The sequence below is a fragment of the Petromyzon marinus genome (genome assembly GCF_048934315.1).
Source record: "Petromyzon marinus isolate PM22_M1 ecotype Great Lakes invasive population chromosome 68 unlocalized genomic scaffold, UKy_Petmar_22M1.pri1.0 chr68_unloc.1, whole genome shotgun sequence".
NCBI classification, from domain to species: Eukaryota; Metazoa; Chordata; class Hyperoartia; order Petromyzontiformes; family Petromyzontidae; genus Petromyzon; species Petromyzon marinus.
Genome location: NW_027422597.1, coordinates 1,584,710 through 1,602,015, shown reverse-complemented (window position 1 = coordinate 1,602,015; position 17,306 = coordinate 1,584,710). Strand labels below are relative to the sequence as shown.

The 17,306-nt window shown below is 51.2% G+C and overlaps 1 protein-coding gene across 3 annotated transcripts in view; it reads right to left on the bottom strand.

The window, feature by feature from the left end:
- Window positions 1-17,306, bottom strand: part of LOC116958029 (cGMP-dependent protein kinase 1-like) — a 295,703-nt gene that overhangs the window by 49,358 nt on the left and 229,039 nt on the right. For all 3 annotated transcript variants that reach the window (XM_076058101.1, XM_076058104.1, XM_076058102.1), the window contains exons 4-5: window positions 11,538-11,643; window positions 329-392 (exon numbers count right to left, since the gene is read on the bottom strand). In XM_076058101.1, the coding sequence (XP_075914216.1) occupies window positions 329-392; window positions 11,538-11,643 (170 nt within the window). The remainder of the gene's footprint in view (window positions 1-328; window positions 393-11,537; window positions 11,644-17,306) is intronic.

Below are 17,306 nucleotides of genomic sequence, written 5' to 3'. Positions count from 1 at the left end.
TTCTCTGTGTGAGTTTGTGTGGGTCTCTGTGTGAGTTTGTGGGTGTCTGTGTGAGTCTGTATGGGTCTCCGTGTCAGTCTGGGTCTGTGTGTGTCTGTGTGGGTCTCCGTGTGAATCTGGGTCTGTGTGAGTCTGTGTGGGTCTCTGTGTGAGTTTGTGGGTCTCTGTGTGAGTCTGTATGGGTCTTCGTGTGAGTCTGGGTCTGTGTGTGTCTGTGTGGGTCTCCGTGTGAGTCTCTGTGCGTCTCCGTGTGAGTCAGTGGGTCTCCGTGTGAGTCTTTGTGTCTCTCTGTGTCTATACGTGTGCGAGTGAGTGGTTGATGTTTCACCTCCTCAATGACATCAGCCAGCTTGCTTATCACCTCCTCTGCCAGATTCTGAAAGGATGGCACACTGACCCACACGACAAACAAAGACACACAAACAAACACAAACATGAACACAAATCAGAGACGCAAATCGCGCGTGTAGCCTTAGGAGAGACACCGAAAGAGACACCCAAAGAGACACACAGAGAGGCAGACAGAGAGACACACGGAGAGACACACAGAGAGATACCCACAGAGACACAAAGAGACACACAGAGACACACAGAGAGAGATACCCGGAGAGACACCCACAGAGACACACAAAGAGACACCCAGAGACACCCAGAGAGACACAGAGAGAGAGACACACAGAGAGACACCCACAGAGACACACAAAGAGACACCCAGAGAGACACACAGAGAGACACACAGAGAGACACACAAAGAGACACCCACAGAGACACACAGAGAGACACACAGAGAGACACACAGAGAGACACACAGAGAGACACAGAGAGACACCCACAGAGAGACACACAGAGAGACAGACAGAGAGACACAGAGAGACACCCACAGAGACACACAGAAAGGCACACAGAAAGGCACACAGAGAGACACACACAGAGACACACAGAGAGACACACAGAGAGACACCCAGAGAGTCACACAGAGAGACACACAGAGAGACAGAGAGACACACAGAGAGACACCCGGAGAGTCACACAGAGAGGCACACAGAGAGACAGAGAGACACACAGAGAGACACCCAGAGAGACACAGAGAGAGAGACACAGAGAGAGACACACAGAGAGACACCCAGAGAGACACCCACAGAGACACACAGAGAGACACACAGAGTGACAGAGAGACATATAGAGAGACACACAGAGGGACAGACAGAGAGACACAGAGAGAGACACCCACAGAGACACCCACAGAGACACACAGAGAGACACACAGAGAGACACACAGAGACACACAGAGAGACACAAAGAGACACACACAGACACACAGATACACACACAGAGACACCCAGAGATACACAGAGAGAGACACACAAAGAGATACACAGAGAGAGAGACACCCAGAGAGACACACAGAGAGACACACAGAGAGACACAGAGAGAGACACAGAGAGACACCCAGAGAGACACACAGAGAGACACACAGAGAGACACACAGAGAGACACCCAGAGAGACACACAGAGACACACAAAGAGACACACAGAGAGACACACAGAGACACACAGAGAGAGAGACACACAGAGAGACACACAGAGAAACACCCAGAGAGACACGCAGAGAGACACACAGAGAGACACACAGAGATACACACAGAGAGACAGCCACAGAGAGACACACAGAGACACACCCAGAGAGACACCCAGAGAGACACCCAGAGACACACACAGAGAGACACACAGAGACACCCACAGAGACACACAGAGAGTCACACAGAGAGACACACAGAGACACACACAGAGAGACACACAGAGAGAGACACACAGAGAGACACACAGAGAAACACCCAGAGAGACACACAGAGAGACACACAGAGAGACACACAGAGATACACACAGATAGCCACAGAGAGACACACAGAGACACACCCAGAGAGACACCCAGAGAGACACCCAGAGACACCCACAGAGACACACACAGAGAGTCACACAGAGAGACACACAGAGAGACACCCAGAGAGACACACAGAGAGACACACAGAGAGAGACACACAGAGAGACACACAGAGAAATACCCAGAGAGACACACAGAGAGACACACAGAGAGACACACAGAGAGACACAGAGAGACACACAGAGAGACATTCAGAGAGTGACACAGAGAGAGACACAGAGAGACACACAGAGAGACACACAGAGAGACACACAGAGAGACACCCAGAGAGACACCCAGAGAGACACAGAGAGAGACACACAGAGAAACACACACAGAGAGACAGAGAGACACACAGAGAGAGACAGAGAGACACAGAGAGACACACAGAGAGACACACACAGAGAGACAGAGAGACACCTAGAGAGACACAGTGAGAGACACACACAAAGAGATACACAGAGAGACACACAGAGACACACACAGAGAGACACACAGAGAGAGACACACAGAGAGACACACAGAGAAATACCCAGAGAGACACACAGAGAGACACACAGAGAGACACACAGAGAGACACAGAGAGACACACAGAGAGACACACAGAGAGACACCCAGAGAGACACACAGAGAGACACAGAGAGAGACACACAGAGAAACACACACAGAGAGACAGAGAGACACACAGAGAGAGAGACAGAGAGACACAGAGAGACACACAGAGAGACACACACAGAGAAACAGAGAGACACCCAGAGAGACATAGACAGAGAGACACAGAGAGAGACACCCAGAGAGACACACAGAGAGACACCCGGAGAGACACACAGAGAGACACACAGAGAGACACCCAGAGAGAGACACAGAGAGACACACAGAGAGACACCCAGAGAGACACCCAGAGAGAAACCCAGAGAGTCACACAGAGAGAAACACAGACAGACACACAGAGAGACACACAGAGAGACACAGAGAGACAAAGAGATAGACACAGAGAGACACACAGAGAGACACAGAGAGAGACACCCAGAGAGACACAGAGAGAGACACCCAGAGAGACACAGAGAGAGACACACAGAGAGACACACAGAGAGACACACAGAAAGACACACAGAGAAACACACAGAGATACACCCAGAGAGACACACAGAGAGACACCCACAGAGACACACGGAGAGACACACAGAGACACACACACAGACACACAGAGAGACACACAGAGAGACAAACAGAGACACACAGAGAGATACACACAGAGACACACAGATAGACACACAGAGAGAGACACAGAGAGACACACAGACAGACACCCACAGAGACACACAGAGACACACACTAAAAGACACACAGAGAGACACCCAGAGAGACACACAGAGAAACACACAGAGAGACACAGAGAGAGAGACACACAGAGAAACACACACAGAGAGACAGAGAGACACACAGAGAGAGACACAGAGAGACACAGAGAGACACACAGAGAGACACACACAGAAAGACAGAGAGACACAGAGACATAGACAGAGAGACACAGAGAGACACACACAGAGACACACAGCGAGACAGAGATACAAAGAGAGAGACACACAGAGAGACAGAGATACACAGAGAGACACCCAGAGAGACACAAAGAGACACACAGAGACACACAGATACATACACAGAGAGACACACAGAAAGACACACAGAGAGACACACACAGAAACACACAGAGAGACACACAGAGACACACAGAGAGACACACACAGAGACACACAGAGAGACACACAGAGACACACACACAGACATACACAGAGAGACACACAGAGAGACACACAGAGACACACAGAGAGACACAGAGAGACACACACACAGACACACAGATACATACACAGAGACACATGGAGAGACACATAGAGAGACACACAGAGAGACACACAGAGAGACACCCAGAGAGACACACAGAGACACACAGAGACACACACACAGACACACAGATGCACACACAGAGACACACACACAGACACACACAGAGAGACACAGATAGAGACACAGAGAGACACACAGAGAGACACACACACAGATACACAGAGAGACACCCAGAGAGACACACGGATAGACACACAGAGAGACATCCACAGAGACACATAGAGAGACATATAGAGAGACACACAGAGAGACACACAGAGAGACACACAGACAGACACACAGAGAGACACACAGAGAGACACCCAGAGAGATACACAGAGACACAGAGAGACACACACAGAGACACAGAGAGACACACAGAGAGACAGAGAGACACACACAGAGACACACACAGAGACACAGAGAGACACACACAGAGACACAGAGAGACACACAGAGATACACACAGAGAGACACATAGAGAGACACGCAGAGAAATACACAGAGACACAGAGCTGATACACAGAGAGACACAGAGACACACACAGAGACACAGAGAGACACACAGAGAGACAGAGAGACACACACAGAGACACAGACACACAGAGACACACACAGAGAGACACACAGAGACACACACAGAGACACACACAGAAACACACAGAGAGACACACAGAGAGACACACAGAGAGACAGAGAGACACAAACAGAGACACACAGACACACAGAGAGACACACAGAGAGACACACACACAGAGACACAGACACACAGAGACACACAGAGAGACACATAGAGACACACAGAGAGACAGAGAGACACACAGAGACACACACAGAGTCACACAGAGACACACACAGACACACACAGAGAGACACACAGAGACACACAGAGACACACACAGAGACACACACAGAGAGACACACAGAGACACACACAGAGAGACACACAGAGACACACAGAGACACACACAGAGTCACACAGAGACACACACAGAGACACACAGAGAGACACAGAGACACACAGAGACACAGACACACAGAGAGACACACAGAGAGAGACACACAGAGAGACACACAGAGAAATACCCAGAGAGACACACAGAGAGACACACAGAGAGACACACAGAGAGACACAGAGAGACACACAGAGAGACATTCAGAGAGTGACACAGAGAGAGACACAGAGAGACACACAGACAGACACACAGAGAGACACACAGAGAGACACCCAGAGAGACACACAGAGAGACACAGAGAGAGACACACAGAGAAACACACACAGAGAGACAGAGAGACACACAGAGAGAGAGACAGAGAGACACAGAGAGACACACAGAGAGACACACACAGAGAGACAGAGAGACACCCAGAGAGACACAGTGAGAGACACACAAAGAGATACACAGAGAGACACACAGAGACACACACACAGAGAGACACAGAGAGAGAGACACACAGAGAGACACAGAGAGAAATACCCAGAGAGACACACAGAGAGACACACAGAGAGACACACAGAGAGACACACAGAGAGACACCCACAGAGACACACAGAGAGACACACAGAGAGACACACAGAGAGACACACAGAGAGACACCCACAGAGAGACACACAGAGAGACAGACAGAGAGACACAGAGAGACACCCACAGAGACACACAGAAAGGCACACAGAGAGACACACACAGAGACACACAGAGAGACACACAGAGAGACACCCAGAGAGTCACACAGAGAGACACACAGAGAGACAGAGAGACACACAGAGAGACACCCGGAGAGTCACACAGAGAGGCACACAGAGAGACAGAGAGACACACACAGAGAGACACACAGAGAGACACCCAGAGAGACACAGAGAGAGAGACACAGAGAGAGACACACAGAGAGACACCCAGAGAGACACCCACAGAGACACACAGAGAGACACACAGAGTGACAGAGAGACACATAGAGAGACACACAGAGGGACAGACAGAGAGACACAGAGAGAGACACCCACAGAGACACCCACAGAGACACACAGAGAGACACACAGAGAGACACACAGAGACACACAGAGAGACACAAAGAGACACACACAGACACACAGATACACACACAGAGACACCCAGAGAGACACAGAGAGAGACACACAAAGAGATACACAGAGAGAGAGACACCCAGAGAGACACACAGAGAGACACACAGAGAGACACAGAGAGAGACACAGAGAGACACCCAGAGAGACACACAGAGAGACACACAGAGAGACACACAGAGAGACACACAGAGAGACACCCAGAGAGACACACAGAGACACACAAAGAGACACACAGAGAGACACACAGAGACACACAGAGAGAGAGACACACAGAGAGACACACAGAGAAACACCCAGAGAGACACGCAGAGAGACACACAGAGAGACACACAGAGATACACACAGAGAGACAGCCACAGAGAGACACACAGAGACACACCCAGAGAGACACCCAGAGAGACACCAAGAGACACACACACAGAGACACACAGAGACACCCACAGAGACACACAGAGAGTCACACAGAGAGACACACAGAGACACACACAGAGAGACACACAGAGAGAGACACACAGAGAGACACACAGAGAAACACCCAGAGAGACACACAGAGAGACACACAGAGAGACACACAGAGATACACACAGATAGCCACAGAGAGACACACAGAGACACACCCAGAGAGACACCCAGAGAGACACCCAGAGACACCCACAGAGACACACACAGAGAGTCACACAGAGAGACACACAGAGAGACACACAGAGAAATACCCAGAGAGACACACAGAGAGACACACAGAGAGACACACAGAGAGACACAGAGAGACACACAGAGAGACATTCAGAGAGTGACACAGAGAGAGACACAGAGAGACACACAGAGAGACACCCAGAGAGACACACAGAGAGACACAGAGAGAGACACACAGAGAAACACACACAGAGAGACAGAGAGACACACAGAGAGAGAGACAGAGAGACACAGAGAGACTCACAGAGAGACACACACAGAGAGACAGAGAGACACCCAGAGAGACACAGTGAGAGACACACACAAAGAGATACACAGAGAGACACACAGAGACACACACAGAGAGACACACAGAGAGAGACACACAGAGAGACACACAGAGAAATACCCAGAGAGACACACAGAGAGACACACAGAGAGACACACAGAGAGACACAGAGAGACACACAGAGAGACATTCAGAGAGTGACACAGAGAGAGACACAGAGAGACACACAGAGAGACACAGAGAGAGACACACGGAGAAACACACACAGAGAGACAGAGAGACAGAGAGACACACATAGAGAGAGACAGAGAGACACAGAGAGACACACAGAGAGACACACACAGAGAGACAGAGAGACACCCAGAGAGACATAGACAGAGAGACACAGAGAGAGACACCCAGAGAGACACACAGAGAGACACCCGGAGAGACACACAGAGAGACACAGAGAGACACACAGAGAGACATTCAGAGAGTGACACAGAGAGAGACACAGAGAGACACACAGAGAGACACAGAGAGAGACACACGGAGAAACACACACAGAGAGACAGAGAGACACACATAGAGAGAGACAGAGAGACACAGAGAGACACACAGAGAGACACACACAGAGAGACAGAGAGACACCCAGAGAGACATAGACAGAGAGACACAGAGAGAGACACCCAGAGAGACACACAGAGAGACACCCGGAGAGACACACAGAGAGACACACAGAGAGACACCCAGAGAGACACAGAGAGACACACAGAGAGACACCCAGAGAGACACCCAGAGAGTCACACAGAGAGACACACAGAGAGACACCCAGAGAGACACAGAGAGACACACAGAGAGACACCCAGAGAGAAACCCAGAGAGTCACACAGAGAGAAACACAGACAGACACACAGAGAGACACACAGAGAGACACAGAGAGACAAAGAGATAGACACAGAGAGACACACAGAGAGACACAGAGAGAGACACCCAGAGAGACACAGAGAGAGACACCCAGAGAGACACAGAGAGAGACACACAGAGAGACACACAGAGGGACACACAGAAAGACACACAGAGAAACACACAGAGATACACCCAGAGAGACACACAGAGAGACACCCACAGAGACACACGGAGAGACACACAGAGACACACACACAGACACACAGAGAGACACACAGAGAGACAAACAGAGACACACAGAGAGACACACAGAGAGACACACACAGAGACACACAGATAGACACACAGAGAGAGACACAGAGAGACACACAGACAGACACCCACAGAGACACACAGAGACACACACTAAAAGACACACAGAGAGACACCCAGAGAGACACACAGAGAAACACACAGAGAGACACAGAGAGAGACACACAGAGAAACACACACAGAGAGACAGAGAGACACACAGAGAGAGACACAGAGAGACACAGAGAGACACCCAGAGAGACACAAAGAGACACACAGAGAAACACAGATACATACACAGAGAGACACACAGAAAGACACACAGAGAGACACACACAGAAACACACAGAGAGACACACAGAGACACACAGAGAGACACACACAGAGACACACAGAGAGACACACAGAGACACACACACAGACATACACAGAGAGACACACAGAGAGACACACAGAGACACACAGAGAGACACAGAGAGACACACACACAGACACACAGATACATACACAGAGACACATGGAGAGACACAGAGAGAGACACACAGAGAGACACACAGAGAGACACCCAGAGAGACACACAGAGACACACAGAGACACACACACAGACACACAGATGCACACACAGAGACACACACACAGACACACACAGAGAGACACAGATAGAGACACAGAGAGACACACAGAGAGACACACACACAGATACACAGAGAGACACCCAGAGAGACACACGGATAGACACACAGAGAGACATCCACAGAGACACATAGAGAGACATATAGAGAGACACCCAGAGAGACACACAGAGAGACACACAGAGAGACACACAGACAGACACACAGAGAGACACACAGAGAGACACCCAGAGAGATACACAGAGACACAGAGAGACACACACAGAGACACAGAGAGACACACAGAGAGACAGAGAGACACACACACAGACACACACAGAGACACAGAGAGACACACACAGAGACACAGAGAGACACACAGAGATACACACAGAGAGACACATAGAGAGACACGCAGAGAAATACACAGAGACACAGAGCTGATACACAGAGAGACACAGAGACACACACAGAGACACAGAGAGACACACAGAGAGATAGAGAGACACACACAGAGACACAGACACACAGAGAAACACACAGAGAGACACACAGAGACACACACAGAGACACACACAGAAACACACAGAGAGACACACAGAGAGACACACAGAGAGACAGAGAGACACAAACAGAGACACACAGCGACACAGACACACAGAGAGACACACAGAGAGACACACACAGAGAGACACAGACACACAGAGACACACAGAGAGACACATAGAGACACACAGAGAGACAGAGAGACACACAGAGACACACACAGAGTCACACAGAGACACACACAGACACACACAGAGAGACACACAGAGACACACAGAGACACACACAGAGACACACACAGAGAGACACACAGAGACACACACAGAGAGACACACAGAGACACACAGAGACACACACAGAGTCACACAGAGACACACACAGAGACACACAGAGAGACACAGAGACACACAGAGACACAGACACACAGAGAGACACACAGAGAGAGACACACAGAGAGACACACAGAGAAATACCCAGAGAGACACACAGAGAGACACACAGAGAGACACACAGAGAGACACAGAGAGACACACAGAGAGACATTCAGAGAGTGACACAGAGAGAGACACAGAGAGACACACAGAGAGACACACAGAGAGACACACAGAGAGACACCCAGAGAGACACACAGAGAGACACAGAGAGAGACACACAGAGAAACACACACAGAGAGACAGAGAGACACACAGAGAGAGAGACAGAGACACAGAGAGACACACAGAGAGACACACACAGAGAGACAGAGAGACACCCAGAGAGACACAGTGAGAGACACACAAAAAGATACACAGAGAGACACACAGAGACACACACAGAGAGACACACAGAGAGAGACACACAGAGAGACACACAGAGAAATACCCAGAGAGACACACAGAGAGACACACAGAGAGACACACACAGAGAGACACAGAGAGACACACAGAGAGACATTCAGAGAGTGACACAGAGAGAGACACAGAGAGACACACAGAGAGACACACAGAGAGACACCCAGAGAGACACAGAGAGAGACACACAGAGAAACACACACAGAGAGACAGAGAGACACACAGAGAGAGAGACAGAGAGACACAGAGAGACACACAGAGAGACACACACAGAGAGACAGAGAGACACCCAGAGAGACATAGACAGAGAGACACAGAGAGAGACACCCAGAGAGACACACAGAGAGACACCCGGAGAGACACACAGAGAGACACACAGAGAGACACACAGAGAGAGACACAGAGAGACACACAGAGAGACACCCAGAGAGACACCCACAGAGACACACAGAGACACACACAGAGAGAAACACAGAGAGACACACAGAGAGACACACAGAGAGAGACACAGAGAGACACACAGAGAGACACACAGAGAGACACACAGAGAGAGACACAGAGAGACACACAGAGAGACACCCAGAGAGACACCCAGAGAGAAACCCAGAGAGTCACACAGAGAGAAACACAGACAGACACACAGAGAGACACACAGAGAGACACAGAGAGACAAAGAGATAGACACAGAGAGACACACAGAGAGACACAGAGAGAGACACCCAGAGAGACACAGAGAGAGACACCCAGAGAGACACAGAGAGAGACACACAGAGAGACACACAGAGAGACACACAGAAAGACACACAGAGAAACACACAGAGATACACCCAGAGAGACACACAGAGAGACACCCACAGAGACACACGGAGAGACACACAGAGACACACACACAGACACACAGAGAGACACACAGAGAGACAAACAGAGACACACAGAGAGACACACAGAGAGACACACACAGAGACACACAGATAGACACACAGAGAGAGACACAGAGAGACACACAGACAGACACCCACAGAGACACACAGAGACACACACTAAAAGACACACAGAGAGACACACAGAGAGACACACAGAGAGACACCCAGAGAGACACACAGAGAAACACACAGAGAGACACAGAGAGAGACACACAGAGAAACACACACAGAGAGACAGAGAGACACACAGAGAGAGACACAGAGAGACACACAGAGAGACACACACAGAAAGACAGAGAGACACAGAGACATAGACAGAGAGACACAGAGAGACACACACAGAGACACACAGCGAGACAGAGATACAAAGAGAGAGACACACAGAGAGACAGAGATACACAGAGAGACACCCAGAGAGACACAAAGAGAGACACACAGAGAGACACACAGAGACACACACAGAGAGACACACAGACACACACAGAGAGACACACACAGAGACACACAGAGACACACAGACACACACAGAGAGACACACAGAGAGACACACACAGAGAGACACACACAGAGAGACAGAGAGACACAGAGAGACACACCTCTTGAGGAAGTCCATGTACTCGGCCTGCTTGATGAGGCCGGTCCTCATCATGATCGTCTGGAAGCATTGTCTGTCGATTGCCCAGAGGCGCACGTTCGTGATGGCTGAAGAGACAGACACACAGACACAGACACACAGACACACACACTGACACACACGAACAACAACAACAACAACAACAACCGCCATTCGCCACTAAGTGGCGGTGACGTCACCACGACGCTTGTGCCAGGCCACGTGCACCTTGAGGCCACGTGAAGTGTCGAACGCCCGCTGGCAGGAGGTCACGGGGGCAGACCCAGCAGGTGCCACGGGTCGACTGATTGAGATGACTGAGATGACTGGCTGATGCACCACCTGTGCCCCCCCTACTGTGCCAACCTGCTGTGCTTTAGCCACCCGGCGCTCCGCTCGTTGTTGTTCATCGTGCAAAAGAACAACCCAGAGCCCAGGCCTACTGATGGTATCATAGGCCTTGACCAGGTCAATAAAGCTGCCCAATGACCGATTGGGAGTTGTGGGGGTGGAGTGTCCGATGGTACAAAATACCCAGGCAGGTGCTTAGTTTTGGTGGGGCTGATGGTAAGGCCCCACCTCTTAGTGGCACGCTCCAGTCTCAGCAGCAGCGTCTCCAACTCCTCCTCTGAATGAGCAGCTATTACCCAATCATCAGCATACATAACGTGGTTGAGCAATAGGGAGCCATCCCTTGACCGCACCCGGGCATCGATCAACCTCCTATTATATCTGTACCATATGGAGATTCCCCCGGTACAGCTATTGAAGGCTTCACGAACTACGTGGTGAAAATAGATGTTAAATAATGTGGGAGCCAGAGGACATCCCTGTCGCACCCCAAGGTGTACAGGGAATGGCTCTGACTCCCGGCCACGTAATTTTACCCGGGCCCGCTCACCATCATGAAGGTCCTTAATGATCGAGAGCAGAGGGTCAGGTACTCCAAAATCTCGAAGAACAACCCAGAGCCCAGCCCTACTGATGGGATCATAGGCCTTGACCAGGTCAATAAAGCAGAGATGTAGGTCTTGCTGGAATTCTCTACACCTCTGCTGTAGAAGACGGACAGAAAATATTGCATCTGTGCAGGACCGCCCTTTCCTGAAACCGCATCGGGGCTCCGCAAGCCTCTCCTCAGCGTGCCTGGCAAGGCAATGTTGAATAATCCTTGCCAGGACCTTTCCCGGCACACTGAGGAGTGAAATGCCCCTGTAGTTGTTACAGTCTGTGCGGTCCCCCTTCTTAAAGAAGGGGACCACCAGGGCATCCTTCCATTCCTGCGGAATCCGTCCAGAGGTCCAGACTGTTGTTATGATGTCATATAGGGCAGTCTGTGCACAAACGCCACCCTCCCTCAGCATTTCGCTTGGGAGATCATCTCTGCCCGCTGCCTTTCCTGGTCTCAGACTCCGGATCGCCTTCAGTACTTCCTCAACAGATGGCACTTCAGCCAGCCACTCACAGGGGGTGACTTCTTCCAATATTTGAGGCACCGCAGCCTCAGCAGGGTCATCCTCACTTTGTGCCACACAGACACACACACAGACACACACACACATCACACAGACACACACAGACACACGCAGACACACACAGACACCCATCACACAGGGACACACACAGACACACATCACACAGGGACACACAGACACACACAGACAGAGACACACACAGACACACAGACACACACAGACACACACAGACACACACAGACACCCATCACACAGGGACACACACAGACACACACAGACACTCACAGACACCCATCACACAGGGACACACACAGACACACATCACACAGGGACACACACAGGCACACACAGACACACACAGACACACAGACAGACACAGACACACACACACAGACACACACAGACACACACAGACACACATCACACAGGGACAGAACAGACACACAAGTACACACACAGACACACAGACACACACAGACACACACAGACACACATCACACAGGTACACACACAGACACACACAGACGCACATCACACACAGACACACATCACACACTCACACAAACACAGACACACACACACACACACAGACACACACAGACACACACAGGGACACACACCCACAGACACACACACAGACACACACATCACAGACACACACAGACACACACAGACACACACACACAGACACACACGCAGACACACACAGGTGCACACACACACACCCACAGACACACACACAGACACACACATCACAGACACACACAGACACACACAGACACACACAGACACACACACACAGACGCACACACAGGTACACACACACATAGACACACACACAGACACACACACACAGACACACAGACACACACAGACACACACACACAGACACACACACAGACACACACATCACACACACAGACACACACAGACACACACACACAGACACACACACAGGTACACACACACACAGGTACACATACAGACACACAGAGACACACCCACAGACACACACATCACACACACAGACACACACAGACACACACAGACACACACATCACACAGGTACACACACACACACAGACACACACACACACCCACAGACACACACAGGCTCACACACACCCACAGACACACACAGACACACACAGACACACAGGTACACACACACACCCACAGACACACACAGACACACACAGGTACACACAGACACACACAGACACACACATCATAGACACACACAGACACACACAGACACACACACAGACACACAAATCACAGACACACACAGACACACACAGACACACACACACCCACAAACACACACACAGACACACACATTACAGACACACACAGACACACACAGACACACACACAGACACACACGCAGACACACACAGGTACACAGAGACACACACACACAGACACACACATACACACACCCACAAACACACACAGACACACACACAGACACACAGACACACATCACACAGGGACACACACAGGTACACACACACACACCCACAGACACACACACAGACACACACATCACAGACACACACAGACACACACAGACACACACAGACACACACACAGACACACACAGGTACACACAGACACACACAGACACACACATCACACAGGTACACACACACACCCACAGACACACACAGACACACACAGACACACACACACCCACAGACACACACAGACACACACATACACACACAGTTACACACACACACAGACACACCCACAGACACACACAAGTACACACACACCCACAGACACACACACAGACACAGACACACACAGACACACACAGACACACACACACACACAGACACACACAAGTACACACACAGACACACACACACACACACACAGACACACAGACAAACAGACAGACACACAGACAAACAGACAGACACACAGACAGACACAAACACACACACAGACACACCCACAGACACACACAAGTACACACACCCACAGACACACACAGGTACACACACACACAGACACCCACAGACACACACACAGACACACACAGACACACACACACACACAGACACACACACAGACACACACAGACACACACAGACACACACACACACACACAGACACCCACAGACACACACAGACACACAGACACACCCACAGACACACACAAGTACACACACACACACCCACAGACACACACACAGACACAGACACACACAGACACACACAGACACACACACACACAGATACACACAAGTACACACACAGACACACACACAGACACACACAGGTACACACAGACACCCACAGACACACCCAGACACACACAGACACACACACAGACACACACACAGACACACACACAGACACACAGCGGCACTTGCCCCCAACAGCCCACGTGGGCTACCCGGGGTAGCTCTGTGTTGTGAGTGTGCGCGCGTCTCTGAAGGTTGCGTTTGATCGCCTCTTCAGGACAATAACTCTCCTATCACACTCCACGAAAGTAACTCTCACACACAATCACGCAGACACAGCCCCTCCCTCCCCCGTGTAGCCTTCAACAGACTGTTGGGGTAACTGCTGTTAGTAGCCAGCAGCACCTCACTCACCCAACCACTCACTCACCCACAGACTCACTCACCCACTCACCCACCCACTCACTCTCCAACCTACTCACTCACCCAACCACTCACTCACCCACAGACTCACTCACCCACTCACCCACCCACTCACTCTCCAACCTACTCACTCACCCAACCACTCACTCACCCACAGACCCACTAACCCACAGACTCACTCACCCACTCACCCACCCACTCACCCACTCGCTCACCCACAGACTCACTCACCCAACCACTCACTCACCCACAGACTCACTCACCCACTCACCCACCCACTCACTCTCCAACCTACTCACTCACCCAACCACTCACTCACCCACAGACCCACTCACCCACAGACTCACTCACCCACTCACCCACCCACTCACCCACTCGCTCACCCACAGACTCACTCACCCAACCACTCACTCACCCACAGACTCACTCACCCACTCACCCACCCACTCACTCTCCAACCTACTCACTCACCCAACCACTCACTCACCCACAGACCCACTCACCCACAGACTCACTCACCCACTCACCCACCCACTCACCCACTCGCTCACCCACAGACTCACTCACCCAACCACTCACTCACCCACAAACTCACTCACCCACTCACCCACCCACCCAACCACTCGCTCACCCACAGACTCACTCACCCAACTACTCACTCACCCACAGACTCACTTACCCAACTACTCACTCACCCACAGACTCAATCACCCACTCGCTAACCCACAGACTCACTCACCCACAGACTCACTCACCCACAGACTCACTCACCGACACACTCACCCACTGACTCACTCACCCACCCACTCACTCTCCCACTCGCTCACCCACAGACTCACTCACCCACGTGCTCACCCACCTACTCGCTCACCCACCCAATCACTCACAAATCTACTCACTCACCCAACCACCCACTCACCCACTCGCTCACCCACAGACTCACTCACCCACTCGCTAACCCACCCACTCGCTCACCCACTCACTCACTCACAAATCTACTCACTCACCCAACCACTCACTCACCCACTCGCTCACCCACAGACTCACTCACCCACTCGTTAACCCACCCACTCACCCACTCACTCACTCACTCACCCAACTACTCACTCACCCACTCGCTCACCAAACTACTCACTCACCCACTCGCTAACCCACAGACTCACCCACTCGCTCTCCCACTGACTCACTCACCTACTCGCTCACCCACAGGCTCACTCACCAACCTACTCGCTCACAACTGATTCACTCACCCACCCACTCACTCACCCAACCACTCACTCACCCACTCGCTCACCCACCCACTCACCCACAGACTAACCCACCTACTCGCTCTCCCACTGACTCACTCACCCACGTGCTCACCCACCTACTCGCTCACCCACCCACTCACTCACAAACCTACTCACTCACCCAACCACTCATTCACCCTCTCGCTCACCCACAGACTCACTCACCCACTCGTTAACCCACCCACTCACCCACTCACCCACTCGCTCACCCACAGACTCACTCACCCACTCGCTAACCCACTCACCCACCCACTCATTCACAAACCTACTCACTCACCCACCCACTAACTCACCCACTCGCTCACCCACAGACTCACTCACCCACTCGCTAACCCACCCACTCACCCACCCACTCACTCACCCACAG